This window comes from Octopus sinensis, linkage group LG11, assembly GCF_006345805.1.
Source record: "Octopus sinensis linkage group LG11, ASM634580v1, whole genome shotgun sequence".
Taxonomy (NCBI): domain Eukaryota; kingdom Metazoa; phylum Mollusca; class Cephalopoda; order Octopoda; family Octopodidae; genus Octopus; species Octopus sinensis.
Genome location: NC_043007.1, coordinates 69775095 through 69803091, shown reverse-complemented (window position 1 = coordinate 69803091; position 27997 = coordinate 69775095). Strand labels below are relative to the sequence as shown.

Sequence of the window (27997 nt, the reverse complement as noted above, 5' to 3'; positions counted from 1 at the left end):
TGAGAGGAATAGACATGGTTGTGAAAGGGTGGCAGAAGGTAAGAGAAGACCATTCTAATGGCGGTGGGGAGTCATGGAAAGGAAATAATACCTGGAGAGAATATGATAAGGATGGGTGGGGAGTGGTATCTCACCTACTGGACAATAGGAGCAGCTAGAAATGATATAGTGGTGAAGTCATCTTGAGGTGGGTGCATCCAACACCAAAATAAGGATCTAGACTTTTCTGTTTAACACAAGGGCCCCAGGTGAGATACCTATTTCTTTGTTACCCACAAGGGGCTAAACATAGAGGGGACAAACAAGGACAGACATAGGTATTAAGTCGATTACATCGACCCCAGTGCGTAACTGGTACTTAATTTATCGACCCCGAAAGGATGAAAGGTAAAGTCGACCTTGGTGGAATTTGAACTCAGAACATAGTGGCAGACGAAATACTGCTAAGCATTTCGCCCAGCGTGCTAACGTTTCTGCCAGCTCGTCGCCTTCTCAGGTGAAATACCTGTATTTAATTTTATTCTTTCTGGTCTTTGAATTTCACCAGAATTCTGAACTAAGCTTTCGTTCCTCAAGGATTGAAAAAATATGCATACTTAGTAGTTGTTGTCTAAGAGTGTAGGTAGTTTGTGACCACCACCAAAGAAGTTAAATTGATATTCTATCATTGTTTCTGATTTATGTTCATAGTTAAGACATTCAACTTTTACTGGCAAAATTCACTGTAACCGCTGAGTTGACGTGTATTTTATTAGCTGTTAGTACTTAACTTAAACCCCTTTGTTGGCCAGGAGTAGGCAAAGTATATTTACTGTCTTGAATAACTTCTTCAAGATATGGTTTTCAGTGGTACCTCAAGGAGTTTATGGAATTGACCCATCCTAGAGAGTATTTATCATTTAGGGTGATAGGAAAGATGCTGGAATATTATTTGCTGGATGTTTCTGATAAACAAAACATTTGGAAACTTATTAATGTAGAGAGTGTGGGGTGGGTCTGGAAAAAGTCCAAGCAGCTCAACTGAGGCATTTGAAGTGGACTGCCAAGTTGAATAAATACATCTTAATGAAAATAAAATTGGATGAAAGCACTTTAATCAGAATTTCAAAGTAATCAAAACAAAAATTTGATAGGTTCACTTAATGGAGTAGACTTTTCATCAAAAATGTTATGTTCCTCTCAGGATAGTCCAGTTTTTTTTTCTTTTCTTGCAAATTATTGTATCTATGATAACCTTATCCAACATGTCCATATCTTTTTATAGAGTGTGATTTAAGGGAGATTTGACTGCTATTTCTAGCAGATCATTTGGGATTTAGCCAAACTCCTGGGCTCTAAATCTGTGACCTAATGGGAAGAATCTTCATTTATCTCATTGATAGCTTTCAGAAATGTTTGAACATTATAACTCTTGTGTCACACTATCTTTTGAAGTAAAAGGATCACCCTTTGGGTCTTAGACTTAGGCATAAGATTAACAATTAGTCATAATCCATGTATTAATGGGGAAAATCACCTACATGTTAATCACATGAAAACTAATGTTTCAACTTTAAATATTATTGTGTGCAAACACTCTTTTATTTATAAGTTGGTGGAACCAAAGTTTTGACAGATGGCGTGGTTGACCTAAGGTCAAATATCAACATGCATCTTTTTGTAATTTTTTGGCTTAGTATTCTGTGATTTGAAGCTAGAAGTAATCCCCAGAGATTACTGAGAGACAGGATGTAGTGTTTGTTCTATTATTTTATGATCACTTAATGAAAGCGAGAAATTATAAGCAATCAGCATTAACAAATTGAAATATAATTCCCCCCCCCCCCCCCCGTGCTTTTAACATTAGAATTCCCAAAAAATATTTCGCAGAAAGTTAACAAAAACATAAGGCTGGGTAGAAATTAAAATTTGAAAAGCTGTTTGTTTATTTAATTATTTATCTATTGCTAAAATAATAATATTGTTGTTAAAAGCATAGAGAACTAAAGAATTTGTTTTGAGGTAAAACAAAAGACAGAGAAAGGAACTCATCCGCCTGGAGATTGCCGATTAGTGCCTTCGTTATTTACAAAATTTTCTGATTATAAAATGAAAGAAATACCGATTATTGTTGTAATAGTCTGTGATCAGGGCTGGTCTAATGGTGAAAGTATTGTAGCAGGGAGCAGTTTTCTGTTCCTTTCCCCCGGACGCACTTGAATGCAAAACTTCTTTATCCAATTTGTCCTTCTTTTCTAAGACAATAGTATATAATTTGAGAGTCAGCTAGTATTTCTAAAAGGGCGAACGATCAGGCAGAAGTTCCTTTCAGGTGTTCTGCAAGCGTGAAGTTTGCCAATATAAAAACATTGTAGGCAACGTTACTGACGAAAAACTATAAATATTTTTTTCAGTTGTATGTTTCTTCCTTTCCCTCCTCGATTATATAGTTGCACTGCTCTGTCGTTCCTATATTGTTAACCAATATAGACCTAACACGTTCGTTGTACTTAAGCGACCGGTTTCTGCAAATAATACAAAAGAAAAGGTCACTTTATCATTTGTTCATATTTCTGTTACTTATGAAATTAGTGACAACAATTTTTTTTTTTATGATTCTTACCTAATTTTAGTCGAGTAAAAACAAAAAGAAAAAGTGTTTGGAAGGACGGAGGCCACGTAGCATAAAGGGTAGGCAGGCATGCTAGAGGTACTTTAACTTCGGGTAAAAAGAAAGATGCTAGTTCATTAAAACACGTAATTATCGACTCAGCTTTGCATATAGGACCTGAGGTGATTTTTGTTTTTATTTTAGACATTTAAATTTTTTTTTGGGGTTTTGTTTGTGTAGGGAATGCGCTTTACATGCCATCAAATAGAGAGGACTTCTAAAAGCCATGTCACTTCATATATGTTTTGGCAGAGCATTTTTAAAGCATGACGGTCTATCAACGTATTCTACATTTTCCTGTTTCCAAACAGTAATGTCATGTGCCAAACAGAATAATTTTTTTGATTTTTGGAGAGAAATCCCCTGACCGGCGGAGTTCACTATTCGGGACCAGTTTCCTGTTGTTGCCCTTCCAGTAAGTTAACTAATGAATATCATGCAATCTATAGCGACAACCACCTCATTTCAGTTGGTACCAGCGCTTACCAGAGTTTCGACATCCTAGTTTGGGTTCAAACCCTGCTTAGGTTGACTTTTTTTTTAATCTTTTTTTTTTTTACCTTTCATTAGTCGATAGTGTGTGTTAAAGGTGTTTCTGACATACTTTAAACTTATCGATTATTTGACTGCTTTTTATTTATTTATTTATATTTACATTTATTTATATTTATTGACTGAGTGACTGTTTGTCAGTTCATTTCTAAATTCCCCCTGACTACCTCCTTTAGGTGGTTGCGCTTCTATGTTGTCGTTCGAGTTAAGAATATCTGTAGCAATTTTTGAACCAGCTGTCGTCTACAAGTTACTGTTTATTTTTGTTATAATGTAAAATTATTATTATCATCATCATTATTATTATTGACACTCACTTATCGACAAATAAGTTATGCAATTTCCCCCAACCTTTTCTACAGTCAGGAACCTCTCGGCCGACTTAATTAGCTTCGACAAAGTCGATGTTGTTTTTGTTATTATTTATAGTATCGTGGTTGCTCTTTTAAAGCAAGTGCAATATAAACACCGGGTTTATACTTACAATAATAGTGCAATAACTAGATTACTACCAGGAATCATGTTATAACTGTTGGAAAGGTCACAAAAATGGATATTTTGGGTATGTACGTGTTCAATTACTGCACTTTTTCTGTCCATCTTATTTCTTTTAATATTTGTGAAAAAAAAAGAACGCATTAATTTACAGTTGCTTTTTTTTTTATTCTCGTTTTATGTTGCTCTTTCACTATTTGTCTGAATGCGTTTTGTACGTTAATATTTCTAATACATATGCAAGTTTGCTCCTCTAATCGATTCGTTTACGCATGCATATACACACGTGTATGTGCGTATGTGTACGTATATATGATGCACACAGACACACGTATATGTATGTATGTATGAATGCTATGTTGTACTATGACATATCTGTGGGGTTTCTTTTAGCCAGTATTGTATGTTATAATGAATGTAAATATTGCGTCAACGAACAACATACTCATGGACAGGGAAAAAAAAAAAGAAACGTAACAGCAATCAACTCTGTTTTGTATCTTGCCAGCGGCTGTGCACCCTCTTTAACTATTCTCTCTTTATAAATCCACTGATGTTAATGACCAGGGGGAACTAGATGCTCCAAATTGCATATTTAACCTGTTCCTGTCACTAACCACTTTCCTGAGTATACTGGCTGTATGTTTTTTTTTTTTTTGTTTTGTTTTGGTGGTCGGGGAACATTAACACTAGAGGATGAATAAAAGGGACTTCGTAAGTCTAGTAATTCTTTGCTTATTTGCCAACCACTTTACTATGGGTATTAGCTATATTTTGTGGTACCAGCACATCGTCTCTCTCTTTTCCGCCGGCCACTGTGAGCGTGGAGGAGTTTGTCAGCTTTGTTGTAGAACCACAGGAGGGTTGGTGCCTTGCACACAGGGCACTGTAGAGACCACTCAGAGCTGAAACATATCGACTTGGGAGGGGAAATAGAGGAGCGAGACCAAAAGTGGGTGAAGCGTGGAATACGGGTAGAGTAAGAGCCAAGAGAACTCCGTAACCTTGGGTGTGTACAGATGGAATTGGAAAAGAGTCGTTATAGAGGGATCAGGATAGCTGCATGGAAGAAAAGGGCAGTAGTATGATGTAAGCGGCAAGTTTATATGGGGTGAAATTCAGTGGGAAGTGATTGGCAAAAACAGATGTGGACAAAGTTAAGGGTGAGTGATGGGATAAGATAAAGGAATGGCAATAGAAATGACCCTGAGATAGTTGAAAGTGTGATAGCTAGTAGTTAAAAAGGGGGTAAAGGTAATGCCATAGAAACATGGGATTATAAAGGTGTGAGGATGGTCCAATGCAGTCTCATATACGTTGGCCTACTGAGAAGAGATGATAGCAGACCAATGCAGTCTTCAGTACATTGATAATTGATACAGGCCTCATGAAGGAATGGAATGAGAAATGCTGTGATGAAAGGGGTTCAAAGAATGTAAGCTGAGGAGAGGCAAAAACAAGATGTATGCTTAGCAGAGTACAAACTACCTCCGGTTCTAAACCCACTATCCTTGTGTTAGGGTATGTTTTGCTGGAGGTGATTGGGTCTTCTGTCATCAATTTGGCTATTTGTCATCACTGTGGGATGCAACACCTTTAGTTCAGCCTACACCACTTCATCCTATAGTTACATTAGCTTGGTGTTTTCATCACTTCTTTATATGCAATATTCATCATCCATATGCATTATATATACCCAAACTAATGCAACCTCCACTCTTCTACTACATTGGCTCCTCTTATGCACAATTTTCTCTTAGCACTTTTGTACTCTGGTGTTCATGTATACTAACACTACTCAACCATTATAGCATACTTGCTTCATTTCTTACCTTTTCTTTTCAAGATGAAAGATATATATATATATATATATATATATATATATATATATATATATATATATAACAAGTTAAAGTGCAGAATGAATTTAGAGCGTCTTATCAGTTACAGCTGTTTTGGTATTACTGAATGACTAATGCCATTGCATGTAAATAACTCCATGTTAAAAGTTATGCAATATATGTAGTTTGTTATTTTCAAGTAGCTCTTCCTCAAACTGGCATCAAGCTGCACTCTCACATTGTGCATTGTATTATATATTGCTTATACAAGGAAGAAACGTGGCAGTCAGTTATCAGCATCATCATCATCATACATCTATTTTTTTCATGCTGGCATGGATTGGATGGTTTGACAGGAGCTGGTTAGGAAGACGAATGCATTAGGCTTCATTGTCTGTTTTGGCAACCACCAGTATAAAATACAAATGAAAATAAAGATGGATAAAAGAAAAACAATTTAAGTGGAGGAAGAATAATCTGATGGTTAATATCCTCCTCCTCATCATCATCATCATTGTTTAACGTCTGTTTTCCATGCTAGCATGGGTTGGACAGTTCGACCGGGGTCTGGGAACCCTGGAGGCTGCACTGGCTCCAGTCTGATCTGGTAGTGTTTCTACAGCTGGATGCCCTTCCTAATGCCAACCACTCTGTGAGTGTAGTGGGTGCTTTTTACATGCCACCGGCACGGGCCAGAGGAGGCTGGCAACATCCTTGACCGGTTGGTACTTTTTACGTGCCACCGGCACGGACATCAGTCAATGCAGCGCTGGCATTGGCCAAGTTCAGATGGTGTTTTTTACGTGCCACCGGCATGGGTATCACAACTTCTTCACACATCTCTCCTCATCCATCCATAGTACATGACCATACCAACGCAAACGTCTCTCATGCACGCCATATCCGATGGTTCTTATGTCCAACATTTCTCTCAGGGTGCTTACACTCAGTCGTGCATGCACACTGACATTACACATCCAGCAGATCATGCTAGCTTAATTTCTTTCGAGCCTACGCATGTGCTCCACAGTCATGGCCCATGTTTCACTGGTGTGAAGCATGTCAGTTCACACACATGCGTCGTACAATCTACCTTTCACTCTGAGCGAGAGATCCTTTGTCGCCAGTAGGGGAAGAAGGATTCTAAACTTTGCCCAGACTATTCTTATTCTAGTGGTAACACTCTCTACTACAATAAATTGAAATTAGGGTATACTACCAGAAATGAGACCATTAAGGAACAAACCCCAGAAATAAAAATAATAGAAGCAGTTCTAATGATGGTGGAGGATGGGGCGGGGAGTATGTAATTGATGCCATCTTGAGACCCTGTGATGGGGATGGGATGTAGTGGAGTTGCAGATGATGGAGAGACCTCATTGGCAATAAAACACAAGTGATAGTTGAGATATTATCATTTGTTATATGGTTGGAGCCTGAAATCAGATATAGGACAGGAAGGATGGGGGAAGAGAAAATGACTAGACATGCATCATAGTTTTAACTAATGACCCTTGAACTCGGCAATGGGATGAGAGAGGTAAAAACACATTTTGTTGGAATGAGTGGGCTAAAAACAAATATATGAAATTTAAGACAGAGCTGAGAATGTTTAAATTTTTATTAAACTTGGTTAAATATTGGTGTGAAAAATTAGGTAAACAAATAGCTTAACTGTTAGCTATTTAGTAATTTATTAAAAACCACTGTGTTGAAAAGAGAGAGTAAATAATGGTACCACCTGCAGGATTGAGAAGAGATGATTTGAGATGTCCTAGTGTGAGGAAATTGGAAATATTTTATGTTAGTCTGAGTACCTCAATGAGTGCCACCCACTAGTTAATACAAGAAAGTAGATGATGTAATGCAGGGACTCAGTTATGTAACCTGGGATTCCATAGAATGAGAAGCTGGTATCTCTTACAGTCAGGTAAGGGGATAGTTGTTCATAGGCTAATTTTCCTTTTACTTACACAAAACCCATGAGGGCATTGGGGTTTAAAGATGGATAACCAAAAATTTAGGGTAAAAGAACAAAAATTTTTTTTCAATTATATATAGGCAAAGGCATGGCTGTGTGGCAAGAAGCTTGCTTCCCATCCGCATGGTTCCAGGTTCAGTCCCATTGTGTGGCACCTTGGGCAAGTGTCTTCTGCTTTAGTCTCAGATCGACCAGAGCCTTGCGAGTGGATTTGGTAAACAGAAACTCAAAGAAGCCTGTCATATATATATATATATATATGTGTGTATATATATATATATATATGTGTGTGTGTATATATATATATATATATAGCGTCTGTGTGTGTGTTCCCCCACCAGTGCTTGACAACTGGTATTGGTGTGTTTACATCCCTGTAACTGAATGGTTTGGCAAGGTTTGGCAAAAGAGATTGACAGAATAAGTACCAGGCTTTAAAAACAGAAAAAAAGTACTGGGATCGATTCATTCAACTAATATTTTTCAAGATGATGCCTCAGTATGGCTGCAGTCATAAGTCCCATATCAGTTCAGCCAGAGATGTATATTTGCACTTATCTAGACTCTTAAAGGAATGAACATGGTTATAAAATTCTTATTTGAATGGATATGTTGCCCTATATAATGAAAGAATTCTGTATTAGTGGGGACAGTGCTATTATAAATTATGTACTTTCTCAGGTACTAATTAGCTAGCAGACATGTAGAAGGGATTTTATATCTACATAGATTGGCAGTTGGGTAGGGGACCAATAAGAGTAGGTTTCATTACAGGTCCTATGAAAGTTCTGCTAGGTGGTTTTCTAAGTCTAAGGATTTATTAAGGACAATAGAAGTAAATAAATAATAACTATCAAGATCTGTTTGATAAACTTTGTATGTTTTTGTTATGCAAGTTTTCAAAACACCTAATGACATCTATTGTACCTCCCACCCCAACTCATCTCCCTTGACCCCCACTCCCTCTGCCAGTATTCACTCATGGCATTTCCCTTCCTTCCATCCCCCACTCTTCTTTTGCACTCTCATGAAATTACCTAACCACTCAACTTATCCAATCATTGGTACCACTTCATATATGTTCTCCCTGTAACTTGAGGGCATGCCCTAACACATCTCCACCACCATCTCTCTCTCTCCCCTCTCACTTTTCCAACTGGAGTAGCCATGTATCTCGTCTACCGCAAGACATCTATTTCTGGCCCTCTACTATACTGTAACCTTTCGTCACCTGGCACAGAACTATCTTCCTCGATGCTATTCTCTTCTTAGTTGAGGGTGTCTTGTCTTGCAAGTTACTTGGTGACCTCACTAGTGCTGGTGCTATGTAAAAAGCACCCAGTACATTTAGTAAAGTTTTGATGTTAGGGAGGGAATCAAGGCATAGAATCTATACCATAGCAGACAGTTGAGCTGGACTCAGTCCTCTGATTCACTGGCTGCTGTTGAACCAATCAACCCATGCAAACATGGAAGATAAACATTAAATGTTGAAGGTACATAAAGTGCAGGATAAAGCAAGGTGTTAGTTTTTTTTATTACAAGAAAATAATTTAATCATACACTTGTTTCAGTGAGTTATGTGGTAATCATTATGTAAAATGATTGCATAATAGATTTTCAGAAGAATATTGTAATTCATTTCAATATTATATACCAGTATAAGTTGGCTGACAGTGCAAAGATACAACTGTAAGCTTAAGTAATTCATGATGTTGTAATAAAGAACTCTTGTTTTATTCTGCTCTCAGATATCCTATAAATTATTCCAATGTACAAATGACCAAGTGAAAACTGGGGACAAATAATGTCTAGTACTAAATTGAAATTTGGATATACAAAGGTTTATGTAAGTTCTAAACACTGGATAATTGTTATCTCAATGAAAATAACATTACTTAATTATGTATAAACATTGTGCATATTAATGAATTCTGTAGGCTGTTGGAGTATGTGCAGTCTTTTTTAAAGATAGAGATGACAATTACAAGCTGCAGTTGAATAAGATAAGACTGTTGAGTGTTCTTTCATTTTATGTTGGGTGAGATGTTACTGCAGTCTCTAAATGAAGTGAGATAAGGAGATGGAGTTTTCTCTTTCCCCTAATCATAAAGGAATCAGCAAATTTACCCTATTGGGTGTCATATTGCTACCCTTCAGTATTGAAACCCGTCCTATTGGAGGCCTTAAATTTTGCTTAGCAGTTTTCCAAAATTAGCAACTTTGACATATATGCATATAGGAGGTGCTGAAAAGTTCTTGGCTTTAAGGGTATTGCAAAAGACCTGGTTGGAGGCCTTCTGAGTTCTTTTACAGGGCTTAAAAAAACTGAAGGACTGCTGCAATAAGTGTATGAATTTGAGAGGGGAATATGTTGAATAAAATCATAATTAACTGATCTTTCTGTATTTTCTTTTATCCAAAGCCAGGAACTTTTCAGTAGCCCCTTGTGAGCATGTGTGTGTGTGTGTATGTATGTGTATGCATGCATGTGTGTATATGTACACATGTATTTGCATATGTATACATATGCACTGATATGTGGCTATGTATGTATGTATGTTTGTACCCATGCACACGTGCACATGCCTATAATGGCCAATGCTACAGAATGTAAATACATGATAGAAAGGATTCAGTTTTTTTCCCCCTGAGATTAAAGAGATGATAACTTCCTTTAACCCTTTTAGCATTTTAAGCAGGCCATGTACTGCCTGTTTTGTGTTTAAATCAACCAGATCTAGCCTTTCACACCTACCGTACAATGTCATTCTAGAACTTAATCACATCATTGAAGTCATGAAGCTACAGGATTATGCAGGATTAATTTTTTAAAATGTGAATAAATAAACATTACATTTGACAGTAATCTGAATGCTGATTGGTAAAGATAGTGTTTTTGATATGGGCAATTTCATGTGGTACAGGACCGGCTGATACGTGATCTGTTGGTGGATTTGTGTCTGATTGAATGTTAAGTGCTAATGTAGGCAAGAATTTGCTTGAAGACAAAAGTGGCGTGAAATTGAATTTGCGAAGTAAACCTTCAGTTTCAAAAAAAAAAAAAAAAAAAAAAAGCAACCAAATAATCATTTACTCCACAACATGTATTGAATCTTCCCTCATTTAATTGACTCATTTCACTGTTTCAAAATCTCATGCACACACTTGCACATACTCGTGAGCATACTTGCATGTGCGCATGCACACTTTCTCACCCTCACACACGCTTACTTGCACATTCCATTCTTGGTATTTAACTCTGGTTTGAGAAAATGAATAACAAACTACATCTCCTCCTTTCATATTTGACTATATCCATGAAGACTTCAGTGTATAAAAACTTTAAAACAAATATATTAAAAGGAGACTTGATAAGAGTAATGAATAACATGTGCCAACTCTATGAAGTAAGGAAGCATGCATAAAGCCTTGTCCATCAAACACAGTTCTTTGGATACAACCAAAAAGATAGAATCAGTGTTTGTGAAGGCGGCGAGCTGGCAGAAACGTTAGCACGCCGGGCGAAATGCTTAGCAGTATTTTGTCTGCCGCTATGTTCTGAGTTCGAATTCCGCCAAGGTCGACTTTGCCTTTCATCCTTTCAGGGTCGATTAAATAAGTACTAGTTAAGCACTGGGGTCGATATAATCGACTTAATCCGTTTGTCTGTCCTTGTTTGTCCCCTCTGTGTTTAGCCCTTCACGGGCAGTAAAAAAATAAAAAATCAGTGTTCGTGGTGGTGATGGTGGAGGGGAGGGTGCAAAGGAAAGATTAAAAAATTATAAGAAATGATAAAAATGGAACTTAACAATGATATTGAAACAGATCATAGAATAGGTGAGAAAGAGCAAGAAAGATAAGGCTAACTCATGATATAATAGTAACAAGTTCTAAGGGGTAATGTCTATTGATGTTATCCCCAAAAGTGAATGAACCCCAAAATCTAGGAACACTCTTAGTGCTGCAAAATTTAGGATTTCAGGATTTAGGTAAAAACCATTATATCACAAGTGGGCAGAACATAACCCCAGGACCATCTTTACTGTTAATTATTGTATTTTAACATAAACCTAAAAATCAACTGTGAAACTAGGAATGTGATATCCCAAATAAAAGTGCATGAAGGGCAGGACTCAAGTACAATTTATATTGGTGAAACTGTGTGCAGTCTGGCTGAGAGACTGGAGGGAACTGGTATATTATTATAGAGATAATTGAAACTGCCATCAATGTTCTATCAACATGACAGTATATCAAACATTATAGAAATAAAAATTGTATTGACATGCCAACTTGATGCAACGTTGTGACAAATAGAAGCCATGTGTATATCTGTAAAATTAATTCCTACTTAATAGGAGGGAAGCACTCCGTCGGTTACGATGATGAGGGTTCCGGTTGATCCGAATCAACGGAACAGCCTGCTCGTGAAATTAACGTGTAAGTGGCTGAGCACTCCACAGACACGTGCACCCTTAACGTAGTTCTCGGGGATATTCAGCGTGACACAGTGAGTGACAAGGCCGGCCCTTTGAAATACAGGTACAACAGAAACAGAAAGTAAGAGTGAGAGAAAGTTGTGGTGAAAGAGTACAGCAGCGATCACCACCATCCCTGCCAGAGCCTCGTGGAGCTTTAGGTGTTTTCGCTCAATAAACACTCACAACGTCCAGTCTGGGAATCGAAACCGCGATCCTAAGACCGCGAGTCCACTGCCCTAACCACTAGGCCATTGCGCCTCCACCCTACTTAATAGGAAACATGAAAGAAATAGCAACAATCCCATCCTTGCCACCACCAGTCCCCAGCTGGTCCTACCTGAAACGTTGTCAGATTTTCCCATGATGTAACCAGCCCTATGTGCTTTTGTTCAGGTATCAGAAGCTGTAGCACCCATCGAGCAGAAACCTTTGTCATGCCAAGTTCATTGTGTAGAATTTCTCAACTCTCTTACAGGATATGCTAATAACATTGGCTATTTGATTTATAGTCAATTGCCTGTCCTCCTTCATGTGATGAATGCAATGTTTTCCTTGGTAGTGGCAATTGCAGGTTGTCCAGACCTTGGATCATCTTCAAGACTCTCCATTCCTCTCTTAAATTCAGTTCCCCACTTTTGCTCTGTTGATAAATCTGAAGTGTCATCCCCTATTTTTATCAACCATGTTCACATGAAAGTCGTCAGGGACTAAACCCCTTTTCTGTAGGTACTTGATAACTCCATGATACCATATGATGCCTGTTTTCAAGAGAGGTCACTATTTGTTACTTCTGAGGTTTTCTTCAAACAGTCAGACATCAGTTTACTTGGAAAGAAACAATACAGTTATTAGAGTCGAAATGAATGCATGCAAGATTTCGCTACTCTAGCATCACTCCGTCATTGTCAGTGTATTAACTTTACAGTCCACCTTCATATGTACAAGTGTGTGCATGTCTGTATGTGAACATATACAGATGTGTTTCTGCATGCACATGTGTGCGTGTGTGTGTGCCTATATTTGTGTATACATAGCTTAATTTTTTAGAAGAAATTGTGTGTTAATCTACTGGCATTCATTCTTTGGCCCTAGCAGAATTAGAACTCAGAGGGATGGAGCTAATTATCTTAACACAGTTATGTGCCCTTAGAACTTAAGTTTATTCATTTCATTAACAACTTAATCATAAATTCTGTGAAAAACCTCAAAGTAAATATTAGACTCAGTTAAAATCTTACTGACATGTAAATTTTTTCAAATTAAAATGAAACATATTAAGATTTAATAAAGAACTTTATTAAATATTTTTAAACTTGAAAGAAATGTTTCTAAAACTATAAACTTAAGAAATAATAATTATATTTATTTCTATCAAAATGCATTTTCTTTTAGATAATACTATTGTGATACTTGAGTTTTAACTCAATGGCCTAGCGTAAAAAAATTGTTTCAGGCATGGTGTTACATTCTGAACAGAACACACAGTTTGTTATCGTAGTTTACCTGACAAAGCAAGTTCAATTTTATATTACTATTGGGTTCTATTTAAAACAAAATATCCAACTATTCAACCAGGAATAAATTCTTTTGACAAAACTAATTTGCTCATGCTTGCACATAACAAGCATAAAAGATGAGAAAAATAAGCAAACCAATTTTCATTTAGCTTATAAACACTGATTTTGGCATATAAATGATTTAATATTATATATTCCTTGTTTTATATATTTATATAGTGCATTTCTATTATGTTTATTATTATTATTATTATTATTATTATTATTATTATTATTATTATTATTATTATCATTATATATTAAATTTTGGAATCTGTAAAAGTGAACCATATTTCAAGTTAAAATTCCTGCTTTATTTTTATTTCTTATATTTGACTCCAAACTGTATAAAGTCAACCAGAGGCCCCAGAAGGCACCCCATTTACTGTTTAGCATTTTTTTTTCTCTTAAATTTGCTTTAGGTATATATATAGCAAGACCTTCCAGCCTGTTAAGATCTTTGGATGACATTACAGGTAACTTTAACTGATAAACAGTAGCCTGTGGCTTTATTGTGATGTGAAGCTACTTCACCTTCCAATGCTTCTTTGCTCCTGTTGTTAAGCTTCACCTTGTCGCTTTTCTGTTGATGTCTGTTGCTCAGACTTATTTGTTTGGTTGCTTTAATTCCTGAGTTTTTTTTTGAGAATAAAACATGAATATCATCAAGGTTGGGGTTTACTTTTTAAGGTGTTACGTAAGCAATAGTTTAACCTTCCTTTGCATAGAATTCTGGTGTATTGCAGGTAACATCACTGCTGAACAGTCTGGGTCCCTAATTCCAACAGATCTATGATGTGAATCCTTTTAAAATGAAATATACTGCCTAAATACAATACAAAATATCTGCTGAGCCAATAAAGAAGCTCTCTGGCTACTATTTCTAATTGATTGAGCAGCTCCTATTTTTCATAGGTATTGCCCAGCCTAGTAGAAGTAGCAGCCAAATCTCCCTCAAACCACACACTGCCAACATACAAAAAAGAAACCATTGTGACACTCTTATCTGCTTGAAAGACAGGACAGTTATGGGTGGATGACTTTCATCATAGGTTCTACTTAAATGGGGCCGACCTTGGGCTAAACAATCATGGAACCAACAAATAAGCTATATGGATGCTAGAAATAACAACCAAATCTACATCAGATCACCTTCTGTGACCCTTTATAACAGTTCGATACATTTGCTTAAGTGGTCTTTTTATTGATTGAGAAAAGACAATGATTGAGGGTAGGTGACAGCTGGGCCATCTTTCAGTATAGGTCAGAGTGACTAGAGCTGGCTCTTTGCTATATAAAAGTAGGTCTGCAGTGAATCTGGTCCCAATATTTGTGAGTTTGTTATTGTAATGTCTTACTCCTTCAATTATTTCATCTCTAATTATGTTGTTGTACTTGTCTGGCAAGTAATTTGATCAGAGACTGTATGCTGAGACTAAAACAACTGCATCCTTGTATGGCCATTCTAACCATTAAATACCTCACAAGGTTGTTCAACTTGAATTGAATTTATTTCATGAAGCATCAACATTTTTGTTGCACGACTGCAACTGGGTCACTGACAGCAGTTACACTGGGACTATATCATTGACCAGGTTGCTGTTCCGCATGAAATTTAAATTTAAAGCTGTTCATATTATATTGCTCTTCAACAATGTAGTTGCTTTGTTATGTTTAACTGATCTTTTGTACAATTTAAAATGAAAGGGTTAAGTTATTTAATTGGGAACTCCGGATATCTTTTCTTTAAATTTGTCTGGTATTTTCTTGTATATTTGAACAATATACTTACTTTTGCATACCTAAATTCACTCAGTTATCAGCAATAAGTATAGGAATTTTAACTGTGGTAGCATTCTACCCAAAAGGAGATTCATCACTCATTTACTTTAAGCTGAATAACCAAGGACAATTAAATTCAAGTTCTTAGTTGATTTGAACTTTGGAGATGTTATTATGAACATGGCATATTACTGAGAATTTCTGATAAATTGTATTGTCATTTATATTTTGATATGATATTGGTTTCAATTATTACTTACCAGTTAATTTCTCACTCCCAGAATTTAACTGTGATATTGCTCATAATTGAAAACAGCTCAAGCATTGTATGACTGTTTCATTGACTTGTGCCAAGTTCAAATTCTACCTTTGATAAAACTTTGAGCAGTGATATTCTACAAATCATGACAACTAATTACTCGTTAATGGATGTGTCTAATCAGGAAAAGTGAAGCAACTGAATTTTGTAAAATAATATTATAATGTGGTGATTGGTGTTAGGAAGGGCACCCAGTTGTAAAAACCATGTCAAAACGGACTTTTACCTGGTGCAGACTTTTACCTGCCCAGCTCCTGTCAAACTATTCAACCCGTGCCAGTATTGAAGACATTAAATTATGATTGATTAATAATATTCATATGGCCTAAACACTTAGACACAGGCATAGTTGCCTTATATGATCTTTGATTCAGTTGCATTGCACAGTAATTCAGGCTTCAGCAATACCTTCTGAGCAGAATTTGGTAGAGAGAAGCTATACGGAAGCTCAACTTATGTCAGACAAACATATGTCTGTGTGCTTGTTCATCTGTTTGACCATTTCTTTACATCAACCTAAAAGCCAATGTTGTTTATTGTTCCTTAACTCTTATGGCTTTGGAGTTTGACTGAGATAAAGTGCCAAATGGAATTAAGTACTTGGAGTAATATGATCAATTAAGTGCTTGAAAGCAGTGCCCCAGTATGACTACAGTCCATTGACTTGAAATCATTAAAGAATTTCTCTCATATGGAGACAACAAACAGGATTAGAACCATGTTTAATTGCTCATCATTCAATTTTTGTATTATGTTAGTATTATTCCACATAAATGTTCTGACAGCAAATTATGTCATTGCCATCACCATTGCCACAACTTCCACCACCATTGCCACAACTTCCACCACCATTGCCACAACTACCACCACCATTGCCACTACTACCACCACCATTGCCACTACTACCACCACCTTCACCATTGCCATGACTACCACCTTCACAATTGCCACTACTACCACCTTCACCATTGCCACTATTACCACCTTCACCATTGCCACTATTACCACCTTCACCATTGCCACTACTACCACCTTCGCCATTGCCACTACTACCACCTTCACCATTGCTACTACTACCACCTCCATCATTGTCACTGTCACTACCACCACCACCATTGCCACTACTACCACCACCATTGCTGCCACACACCACCATTTCACACTTTCATGAGTCAGATGGAATTTGTTGAGGTATGTCCTTCCTGTTGTTACCCTTACTGATTCCCAAGCAAGATAATAATTTCCCATGGCTGAACATGGATTTCATGAAATATTGGCAATAAACAGTGCTGCTTTTTTGATGGTGACACACATTTACAACTATTGCACAATATCAAAACAAGACAAAAAGACCCAAACAACACACATACCTATGCATGCATGCACACACACATGTGACAGGGTTCTTCCATTTTCTATAAAATCTCTTAAAAAGGCTTTGGTTAGCCAAAGGCTATATTAGAACACACCTGCCGAAAGTGTCTCACTGTGGACTGAACCTGAAACCATATAGTTAAGAAGTAAACTTTTTTAATCACACTGCCATGCCTAAGCCTATCTATGCCTGAGCCTGTCTATGCCGAGCCTGTCTATGCCGAGCCTGTCTATGCCGAGCCTGTCCATGCCGAGCCTGTCTATGCCGAGCCTGTCCATGCCCGAGCCTGTCCATGCCCGAGCCTGTCCATGCCTGAGCCTATATTATAAAGTATATCTTGAAAGAAATTTAAGTACATATATTTTGTTATGAGGAAGCCTCATTCAGCTTTGAGCAAATGCTTATTACAAAAACTACTTTGATTCCCATTTTAAAGTTGGTACGGGATTCTTTAAAGTAGATCCCACCCACCGCTATAATATTAAATCAGCTGAGTCACTCAATAAAAGATCCTTTGCTTGCTTGTTATACTTATTTAATTTTCAATGCTGTATCAATTCAGGAATTTGTTTAAAAATCACCTGTACTATTGTCTCATGGCCAGTATTAACCTCTTTTGTTTAAGAAATTTTTTTTTTTTTCCATTTAAATCAAATTTATTTGGTAACCAGGTAACTGTATTGCAAATTGGTTATTCATTGAACTACCGACTTGAGGACCTTCAGTTCTGATATTTTAATTAAAAGCTTCTAATTGATTGCTACATTTTGGGTTTGACAATTTTTCCTAACTCTAACCTTCAGCTTTTCACTGAGCTATTTTCTTTCCTCTTTCATCAATATAATGGACTGCTTATTCAATCTTTCTTGTTTTATTGTAGCCAGCCCCATCTAAATATAATTACTAGACCTGTTTGTCTATCAACTTGGACACCTAATGTATTTTTTTATCCTGAAACTTTGCACTAAATATGCACTCCCTTTATTTCTAAAACTGCATTGCAATTCTTTTCCTTGCTGAACTGAAGTCCTTCAAAATAATCTTTTCAAAAGGGGGAAAAAAAAAAAAATCCTGTACTCCTTCACTCTTTGAATCAGTTCACATGCTATTAAATACTATTTCCAGGCCACCCAGTTCTAAAATTCAAATATCAGACAGTTTGCAAAGTTATAATTCCGTCTAGATTTATCTCCCTTGACCTGACATGTATTCCACTTCACAAAGGCAAACTTTTATTCTGTGCCTTACATAACAGTAATAGTGATTGAGAGACGGTTTTAAATTCTATGCTGTTCACAAATAGCATTACCATACTTCCTGCTCACATTGATATTTGAAGATAATGAATAATGAGGACAGGGTGAAAATTTACAATGGTGATTGTTAAATTTGGTGATTGGTTAAAATATAATTAAATAAAGGAAAGTCTAAAAGGAAGTATTAAGACTTGGTTTGAATGATTTGGAAATAATTATTACAAGCTGTATACAATAATGAGATTACACCAGTTATTGGTACAAAGAAGGTATAGTTTTTAGTAATTTAATGACTGAGTTGTTTCATATTTTACACTGCTGAAGTATAGTAAGTTGCCGTGTAGTACTATATTAGTTTTAGTCTAGCAAACAAATGATCAAAGACATTCAAGCTGTGAGTCTCTCATTTCTTTTAGGAGTACACTATGTGATTCAGTTAAATGATTTGTGCCAAGATGGAAACGAAGGGCACAATCAAGAAATGGAAGCACATTGTGACCAGTGGTATATAACATCTGATAGTCGGGTCATTATATACTGGTACCAGTGACTATGCAATGTGTTGTCCCACTTTTAAGATAGTGTGGTGTGATTTGAAGATGTGGCTGCTATTTCTAGCTGGCTGAGTGACTGTGCAGAGATTTTGTGATAAGACTTGTTTAATAAGGTTGTTGATTTATTGGTTTTTATTTTAATACATTGATAGGTGTGTTATTTAACAAAGACCATAAATGGGATTGCTCTTTATGAGATAAACTAATAGAAAATATGTTTGAAAGAGTGTTGGATCCTTCAGTGATTATCTCAAATGTTAAAACAGTCAGAGAGGGGCACTTTCTTGGCTATTCAGACAAATCACTGCTAAAATGTCAGTGGTGACATCACAGGTGACTTTAAAATATTATGTGATTAAGATAATGTAAGAGTTTTTAAAAAGCTACTGTAGAAAAAAGAATTTGATATTAGAAATTTTTTTTTCACTTTGTAACAGGAGATAGCATAAAAGGAACCAATCCTCTTTTTTTGTTTGTGGTGACAAAAGAAGAAAGAAAAAACTACTTGGCTTTATTTTACATTTGTTAGCCCCTTGGATGCATTTTATTGTGGCTCTCAACCTGTGGTCTGGATTGTTGATGTATTCTAATGTTTTTGTACACTGAGCATATAATTCTGCAGTTATATTATGGGTTCATTCAATGTTCATTTGACCAAATTTAACAGGTGACAGAAGACCTTTGTCTAGATCCAAAGTCTTCATTATAGTTTTGTATATGGTAGAATATAATATGTTAAGTGTTGGATTAGGCTATCTACATTCCATCTCTGTTGTGTGAGTGTACAGCAGCACATTCATTGATGTCATGCGCATCAAAAGGTTGCTTCTCATTTTCTTTTACAAATAGTTTTGGCCATGGTACATTTGTCATATTTCAAAATTTGACCTAGCCCCCCACCCCCAGGTCACAAAAAAATAAATAAATAAAAAATAACAGATATTTCCATTTCAGTTGGTTGCTATTTATGAAAAGTTAGCAAAATATCTGGAGTAGTCAGTGGTGATAACTTAAATGCTTTTATAAAATGTTTTTTATATTAGGCTATATCTTACTATAAAAATTGCTATAACTTCTCAAGAAAAGATTGAAAAAACAGGGAAATCTGGAAAATAGAAGGCTTGCTCAAGTTTTAAGCAAGGATGTCTTTCATATCTCCTAGAAACTGTATTACTACCTGCTCCTGAAAAACAGTAGGTAATGATAGCGGATGTTTTTCAGGTATTAAAGTGTTGGTATTATCTGTATCATTTACATGTTAGTATTCTCAAAATACTAACTTCCTTCAGGTTTCACAATATGGTGATCAGAAAGTGGCATTTTATAAAACCTAGAGCCAAAAACCTGAAGAAGTTTGGTCCTAACATGATTAAAGTTGTTAATGATATTTCTTGGAGTTTAAAAAAAAAAAAAAATTCAGTAATTTCAAGAAATTAATTTACACTGGCCCAAATATGTAAACATTCCTGAAAGTTGGTGTAGAAACAACTATGCTTTTGCATTTGTTGAATGGGTGAGTTGAGGAAACCTGAATTAATGAAAGTACTGCTATTATACCCACTACTCTTTTGTTAATTATATTAATTATTAATTATTAATCTATTGTTGGTTACATTAATTAATTATTAATTCTATGTTAATTACACACTGCTAAGTGAAATCTTTTATAAGCGTTTGCTGGTATTCTAAAGTTGGCTGTTAGTGACAGTATAACAATTATCTCCTGATTGTTTTGATAACCCTGTGTCCCCTGTCATGTGACGTATCCACTTCCAAATATAGACAGATGTTTACGATATTTCAAACATAGCAGGGAACTCTGAACATGTGACATCTAGGGACATTGTCACCTGATTTAACCAAACTGCCTTTCTCACTGTAATTAGCCATTCTTTTTAAGCAAGCAATTACATGGATCCCTGAGCCCCACTTTTCTCTATAAATGGAAGTGTTTGTGCCAACTTAACCAGTTGAGAGTTACCCCTAACCTGCTACTGACTAGTCAGTCTGTTTAAATAAGAATTGGTGGTGGGGTTTGTATGCTACTTTATCTTGGTGTATAAGAATGGCTGAGCTGCATTGTCACATAGGCCTGCTTAGAAACTTGTTATTATGTTATTTCACCCCACGTAGTAAAGTGTTGCACAACCTTGCTGTAAAATGTGTATGTTGTATTATCTTTAAACACTCAGACTACTGTTGACAGAAACTTAGTCTTCACCAATTATTATTTACTTAATTGAATTAATATATTTTGTTGAAAAGATTTGTCCTTATTGTTCTGTAACCTTGTCTCATTTCATTTATTGTCTCATGTTATTTCTGTATATTACAATGTTGCAACACATACACTGTTTATTGAGTCAGCTACATGTTGTTGGTTGTCACTTTTTCTCTCCTTGATTCCCTACGAAAGGTTTTTACCTTATACAGCCCCTTGTTAAGTGCTCACTTTAGTTTTCAGCAGCATTAGCATGGTGAGGGCAAAAAGAAATTTTTATACTTACAACATATAGGCATAGGTGTGGCTGTGTGATAAAAAGTTTGCTTCCCAACCATGTGGTTTTGGGTTCAGTCCCTCTGTGTGGCACCTTAGGTAAATGCCCTCTGCTATAGTTTTGGACTAACCAAAGCCTTGTGAGTGGACTTGGTTGATAGAAATTTAAAGAAGTCTGTCGTATGTGTGCATATGTGTGTCACCCACCACCACTTGACAACTGATTGAACAACTTAAGAAAAACAAAACGTTGTGGGCAATACATTTGCCTGAAGTTCTTCAAGATGGTGTTCCAACAGGCTGCAGTTTAATGGCTAAAACAAGTAAAAAGAAGAAAATGAAATTAATCTCAATCTTCCCAGGATGATAATGTTAATATCAGCTGGAGCATAAGTTATGCTACGGCAAAAATAATGGAGTTGTAACAATTGTCAAAAAAAGAATAACATGTCCGTCAGGGCAGCATTCTGTTGTTCAGAGAAGACTTGAGGCTGGATGCACCAATTATGCCAATTTTTGAGTCTTTATTGTGCATAATCTTAATACGTAAAACAGAGTGTGTGTGTGTGTGTGTGCTTTTTATGGCTTTGAAAAGTGAGTTGCCAATTTTGACATATGAGGTATCAGGTTTCAGTAATCTTTTGACTACAAAATAAAGTATGTTTTTTGCACAACAACTCTTTTTTACTACAAAAATAACCTCGGAAACAAGGTCAAGTCGTACGATTTTGAGGTATTTAACTAAGGGAGGCAACCCTGCCACCACTATCTTAGAGCATAATGAGAAAATGTTTAAAATACATAAGGTTTTGCCAGCGAATGAAACTTCGAAGATATACTGTCAACTTTATTAGTTTTATTTACTAGATAATCTTTTAATGCGAAGTATGTTTTGTTTAACCCAGAGTTACTTCTGTTTTAGCACACCCATCGCATACTTCTATTTTTTTTTCTTCCTGAAATTCTGTAAACTTGTGCCTTTCTTTTGATGAAAGGATATGTTTTAAGAGAGATTTGGCTGCTTTTTGTAGTATCTCAAGTTACTACAGACATAGCTGTGTGTGTGCGTGTTTTATTGTGGTGAAAATATTTTTTCTCAGAATATTTTGCACAATAATTTAAGAAATCTGGACCTTAGTGCTGACCATTCAACTTCAAATTACAATTGTTAATTGTTGGAAGTGAAGCAGACTGAGATGTACATATAGTGTTATCGTATAGTGGAAGTTCAATATGATTTTTTGAACTCGGTATCTTGTGGTTACTGATCCATTACCTTAAATTTGAAGCCATTAAGTCTTTAAACATTATTTTACTGGGTTTAGTCTTTCGACTGTTGCGATAATGGGGTATCACCTTCAAAAATTTAATTGATCATACTGACCTCAACACGTATTTCAATCTGGCATTTATTTTATAGATCTCTGCTTGATGACCTGCTAACTTTGAGATATAGTGGGACACAATGCTCAATTTCACAACAAAATGTAAGCACACACACACATATATTAGGTGCAAGAATGTGTGTCTCAACCACATGGTTTCATGTTCAGTCCCTCTGCTTGGTACCGTTTTTACTACTATAGCCCTAGGCCAACCACAGACTTGTGACTGAATTTGGGAGATGGAAACTGCAGCGTTGTTCATCAGAAAATGACCAAAAGACATGTTTATAAAGATGTTTGCTTCATACTCCTCGGGTGCCGATTCTGCCCATAAGACAGGAACAAATAATACAATGTGGCTGTAGGTCTTAACACCTAGGCAATGCTGAGGTGCATTGCTAGTATAAGCTAAGTTCAATAGGTCTTCAGTTACAAAAGGGGAATTTTTAGAATTAGTTTGTGTTAGAAAGTGATACATTAATAACAATGTACTAGTGCTATGCTGTAATAAGCAAATGGGTAAGTCCAATGATCCAATAAGTTTCAAAATTTGTGACTGGTTCATAGTATAGAATTGTACAGTGTTCTTGTTGAGGTTTTAGCTAATTTGGTATCACTCTGCAAATATCTTCAGAATATTTGTTTCAATGCAGTGCAAGGATCACACTTTGTCAAAGTAAAACTTAACCAATATCTTGGTGATATTGTTCACTGGAGTGAAAAGAGCTTCTTTCCTCTCAGTCAAGTGTGGGTACTAAAATTAATTATTGTTTTCATTCTGAATGTGTGCTCTCATTTAGAGGTTTCCAGATGAACTAAAAGAATGGGCATCTATAGGTCCCCATGCTCTTGCCAGATGTAACCAATTCTGAACTTGGAGTTGAAATGTTTCATTGCCTTTTGTTTATTTTACTTCCCTTTTTTCTATGCGTGCATGGGTTGGATGAATGTTATTTAAGGCATTATTTTCCTGATGATAACCCTTACCTGTTTTTCAAGCAAGGGATCACAAGGGATAGTCAACATCAAGAATGGACCAAACTGTAATAAAAGTAAATATTTTAGATGTGAATCAAAATGTTGAGCAGAACAAGAAAGCAAAACAAAAGTATGCTGCTACTTGAGAAACAACTAAAAGTGTTACTCCAACAGTATTACAACAATATTTGAATTTAAAATTTATATCAGAGAAAGTGAGGTATCTCAAATTATTTTCCAATATGTAACACTTTTTACTTAGAAAGAAGTGACTTTGAAGAACTTTCAGCCACTGTTCATATGTAGAACAGCTCAAGCCTCTAGTGCTGATACAATGTGAATTTAGCCTTATGAATTGCATTGGAATTAAATCAAAGAACAGACTTGGAGTATGTCACTGAAATGATTTGATAATTATGAATTTCTTTTGGATGTTAAATGTTTGAATAGAGTGTATAGTAACCAGATTATTGATGTATACACTGCTATGGCTTCTATTAAGCAGTCAGTTAATAAATCTATCAGATGGAAGGTTTCACAGAAGCATCTTGACACCCAAGGCTGCCAGAAAGAGTGCTTCAGCTCCTGAAAGGGTAAAGAAACCCCATTTTTATATACCCAGTACTAGGGTCTCTGTGAGATTAGTCATTATCAGAAATATTTTGAAATGCTCACTGGAATTATATTTTGATGAAACTATTTCTATGGACATCAAAGAAATTAGAGGTAATAAGGTACTACACTTTGTAGACCATGGAACTTGAACCAGTGTAGGAGTCTGTCTTTGTAGTAAGGAAAGTTTTGATATTCTTAGTGTTATCTTCAAACACTAAATAGTTTATTTTGGGACACTAGGTTTATTCTGGATCATAATGGTAGTTTGATTACCATTCAAGACCTGACACTGCACCTAAGTATTGTGGTACATACCACTACCCATTAATGTTCATGAATGAATGACATAATGGTGTAATAAAAGAAATGTTGAAGAAAACCAAAGTATAGAATATAGTTTAGTGGTGGTTCTAGCAAGAACATAAATACCAGAAATAATCCTTCACAACATACATGGGTACAACCCATATCAATTTGTTTTTGGAAGAGATCCCAACCTGCCTTCTGTTCTAAGTGAAAAATTTCATTAATCATAAGATATTTTCACCAGTGAAGTTGTAGTAAATAACTTGACTGTTATATATGTATGTTAGATAGAGGTTCAGGTAGTATGAGTTTTCAGAGAAAGTAAGACATTACACTTTGTCCCCAAGTTGGGACAAGTATGGCACAGTCTTAGAAAAATGTTGATATGGTTCTCAGTAAAAGGAATGAGTGTTAAAGAGTTTGGTCTAGGAACTCCGAGGATGGGAAAACAAACACTTGTTAAATATGGAAGCATGTATGTAAAAGTGCATCCATCACATTTAATGCCCTGTCTGGAAGCGTATAGAAGCTGTTTAGAAGATAATACGTGAAATAAGTGTTATGAAAGTGCCAAAGTATCTATTTAACCCCTTTTGTTACCAACCCGGCTGAAACCGGATCTGGCTCTGAGTACAAATGTCTTGTTTTCATAAGTTTTGAATTAAAATCTTCCACCAAACCTTAGTCACAATTTATGTTCCTAACACTAGCTTAATGATAACTAAGTTATTTTACTAAATTCTTTATTATATTTAAAGTAATTGAAAGAAACACAGAGCATCTCAAAATAAATACGGTAATGAAAGGGTTAAGTAGAGAACTATATTGATGTTGAACTGGAAACGCTCAATGTTGAAAAGCATCAAACCATGAGATCAAAAAATAGACCGTTGAAACAAAAATCTGTTCTGAAGATGATTGTGTTTCCCAAACCAGGAAAAACTATTTAATGTAAACTTGTTAATGATGAGGATGCAGAATGGAGGTGATTGGATGTGAGAAGCTAGATTGGTAATGTAAAAGGTAAAAATAAATATTTAATACATATTATGGAATATGGGGGACCATTCTTTTGTTCGATTTTGAACATGGTGTATCTAAATGGCAAGTAAATAAGTACAAAGTTGTGGAGCTTTTTCTTCACTTTCTCCAGTATTAACTTGAAAAAAGCAAAGAAAAAATAACTTTAAAGTTGGACTGAGAATCAGATTATATGCAGATGCCTAATCAAGATCATCCCAACATATCTACAAGATGGATTTATACTAATAAAATGTCAAATGTCAAAGTAGTAAAGCTGGACTTTGTGGTAAGAGGTTAATGATATCAGGAAGAACTCTCCCACATGTTCCAAAGAGGATCTACATGTAGCATTAGGAACTAAGGCACCACGTGGTCTGATATGCAAATCATTGGATATTAAGACTGTATTTTTTACAGAGATTTCTTAGATCCTCTACATGTGACATTTGTACTCCCAAGTTATGTTTTAAACTATGTATATAGCATAAATGATGCTTGAAGATCCTGGAATCTGACAATTAATGGAATTAATGAAATTAGGAGTAGTAGCCTCATTAAATATGATCAGGCAATATCTACATAGGATGCTGGAAAAAAAAAACTGCATGGTATCATTGTTTATGTGAATGCTTTGTATGTTAAAAAAAATCTTTTGGACCCAAATTATAGACAGGCTTCATAAATTCAAATAAATCTGAAGCAGCCATGGAATTCCAGTATGTAGGATTAGATATTAAAAAGGGTGGTGAATGTGACACAGTGACACACTTTGTGCTTATTATGGAAGCTGTATTTAAATGAGTGCGTGGTTATTGTACTGTAGTTGTTCCACAGACATGCTTGCTTTCTCATTTTCTTGTCATGGAGATGTTTCCTTAGTCTGGTGACTATGACCTTTGTAAATTGCTTGTAAAAATTGAGATAAGAGGTATATGGGGAAAATAGTTTCTCAAACCTTCCTTACCACCCTTCTTATAAAGCGAGATGGTATTTGACTTCTTCCACATCATTATTTTCCCCTCTTTCAAATATCAGTTGTAATGTAGAATGAGGATTTTCCACAGCTGCTCTTCTTCACTCTGTCATTTTTTGTTGTTAGACCATCTCTTGGAACTTTATCTCTCTTTATCAGCTTTAAAGCATTGTCTGTTTCACTGACCAGAATGAGTGGTATTTCTTCCAAAATTTGTGATAGTGGATGATTGAGCATCACATTGGTTTTAAAAGGTTAGAAAAGAGCAGCAGGGTGGGAAACATGTTAGAAAATTTGGATTGGGAGAGAACTTACAGGAGACCATGGCAAAGGCAAAAAAAAACTTTGCATTGGGAACAGCTATTCAGCAAAAGTTTGGATTTAATGAACCTGGAAGACCTTAAATAGTCACCACTGAAATGTGATTGATTAAATCCTGCTTAACAAATGATGTGTAATGCCTGTTGTGGTGCCATTCAATACTGGTTATGGCCACCACTTGCTATGGAGGATGATTGTCAATGACAAAATTTGAGAGAAAAAGGCACTGCCGATCTTGATGAAGAACCAATGCATCAAGGTCTTCAGTGTGATATGGTTAGGAAGGAAACCTGGAGTCAGCTTAACCCTTTCGTTATCAACCCGGCTGAAACCGGCTCTGGGTACAAATGTCTTGCTTTCATAAGTTTTGAATTAAAATCTTCCACCAAACCTTAATCACAATTTATTTTCCTAACACTAGTTGAAGGATAACTAAGTTATTTTACTAAATTCTTTGTTATATTTAAAGTAATTGAAAGAAACACAGAGCATCTCAAAATAAATACAGTAACGAAAGGGTTAAAGAAACTGATAATTATGGTTCATTGATTCTGAAAATGAAAAGCTGCATGTAAGATGTAAGAACAGTTAACCTGCAGGAGTCAGATGCAAGGATCTCAGCAGAAACAAGGAAAATGCTAGCGAAATAGAATACACAAATTCATTAATATGATAAAACATAGCAAAATCTTAAATCCAAAATTTCAAATCGAGTAGTAATTTCTTGAAACTACACACGAGATGTTTCCAAAACTACACAAACCTATCTACACACATGTGGGATTTTCAAAGGCAAACCTTTTCTTTTCAAAGACTCTCATGTGTAATCTTGTGAAATTATTTGGTAATAGGAATGTAGTTCAAGTCAGATGTGCGAATTGTTGATGCTGTTGTTAATCTGAGGCTTCTAATCCATATTTCATTGATTAAATAATATATTCTCTTTTGCTTATTAGAGATTATGTGATTATATGAAAAGTATTAGTTTGACCTAATATGACATTTTAAAACATTAGTCTTAATTTTCTATAGATTAAAAGATTTGTTTATCCTT

General features: G+C 35.8%; 1 protein-coding gene across 12 annotated transcripts in view; it reads left to right on the top strand.

Moving 5' to 3' along the window:
* Window positions 1-27997, top strand: part of LOC115217030 (echinoderm microtubule-associated protein-like 2) — a 236370-nt gene that overhangs the window by 72532 nt on the left and 135841 nt on the right. For 10 of the 12 annotated variants that reach the window (XM_036507659.1, XM_036507658.1, XM_036507664.1 and 7 more), the window contains exon 3: window positions 13982-14035. The exons of 1 other annotated variant lie outside the window; for it this stretch is intronic. In XM_036507659.1, the coding sequence (XP_036363552.1) occupies window positions 13982-14035 (54 nt within the window). Of the gene's footprint in view, window positions 1-3513; window positions 3765-13981; window positions 14036-27997 lie in introns of those variants that run through there. One more of the 12 variants, XM_036507668.1, reaches the window with a different exon arrangement.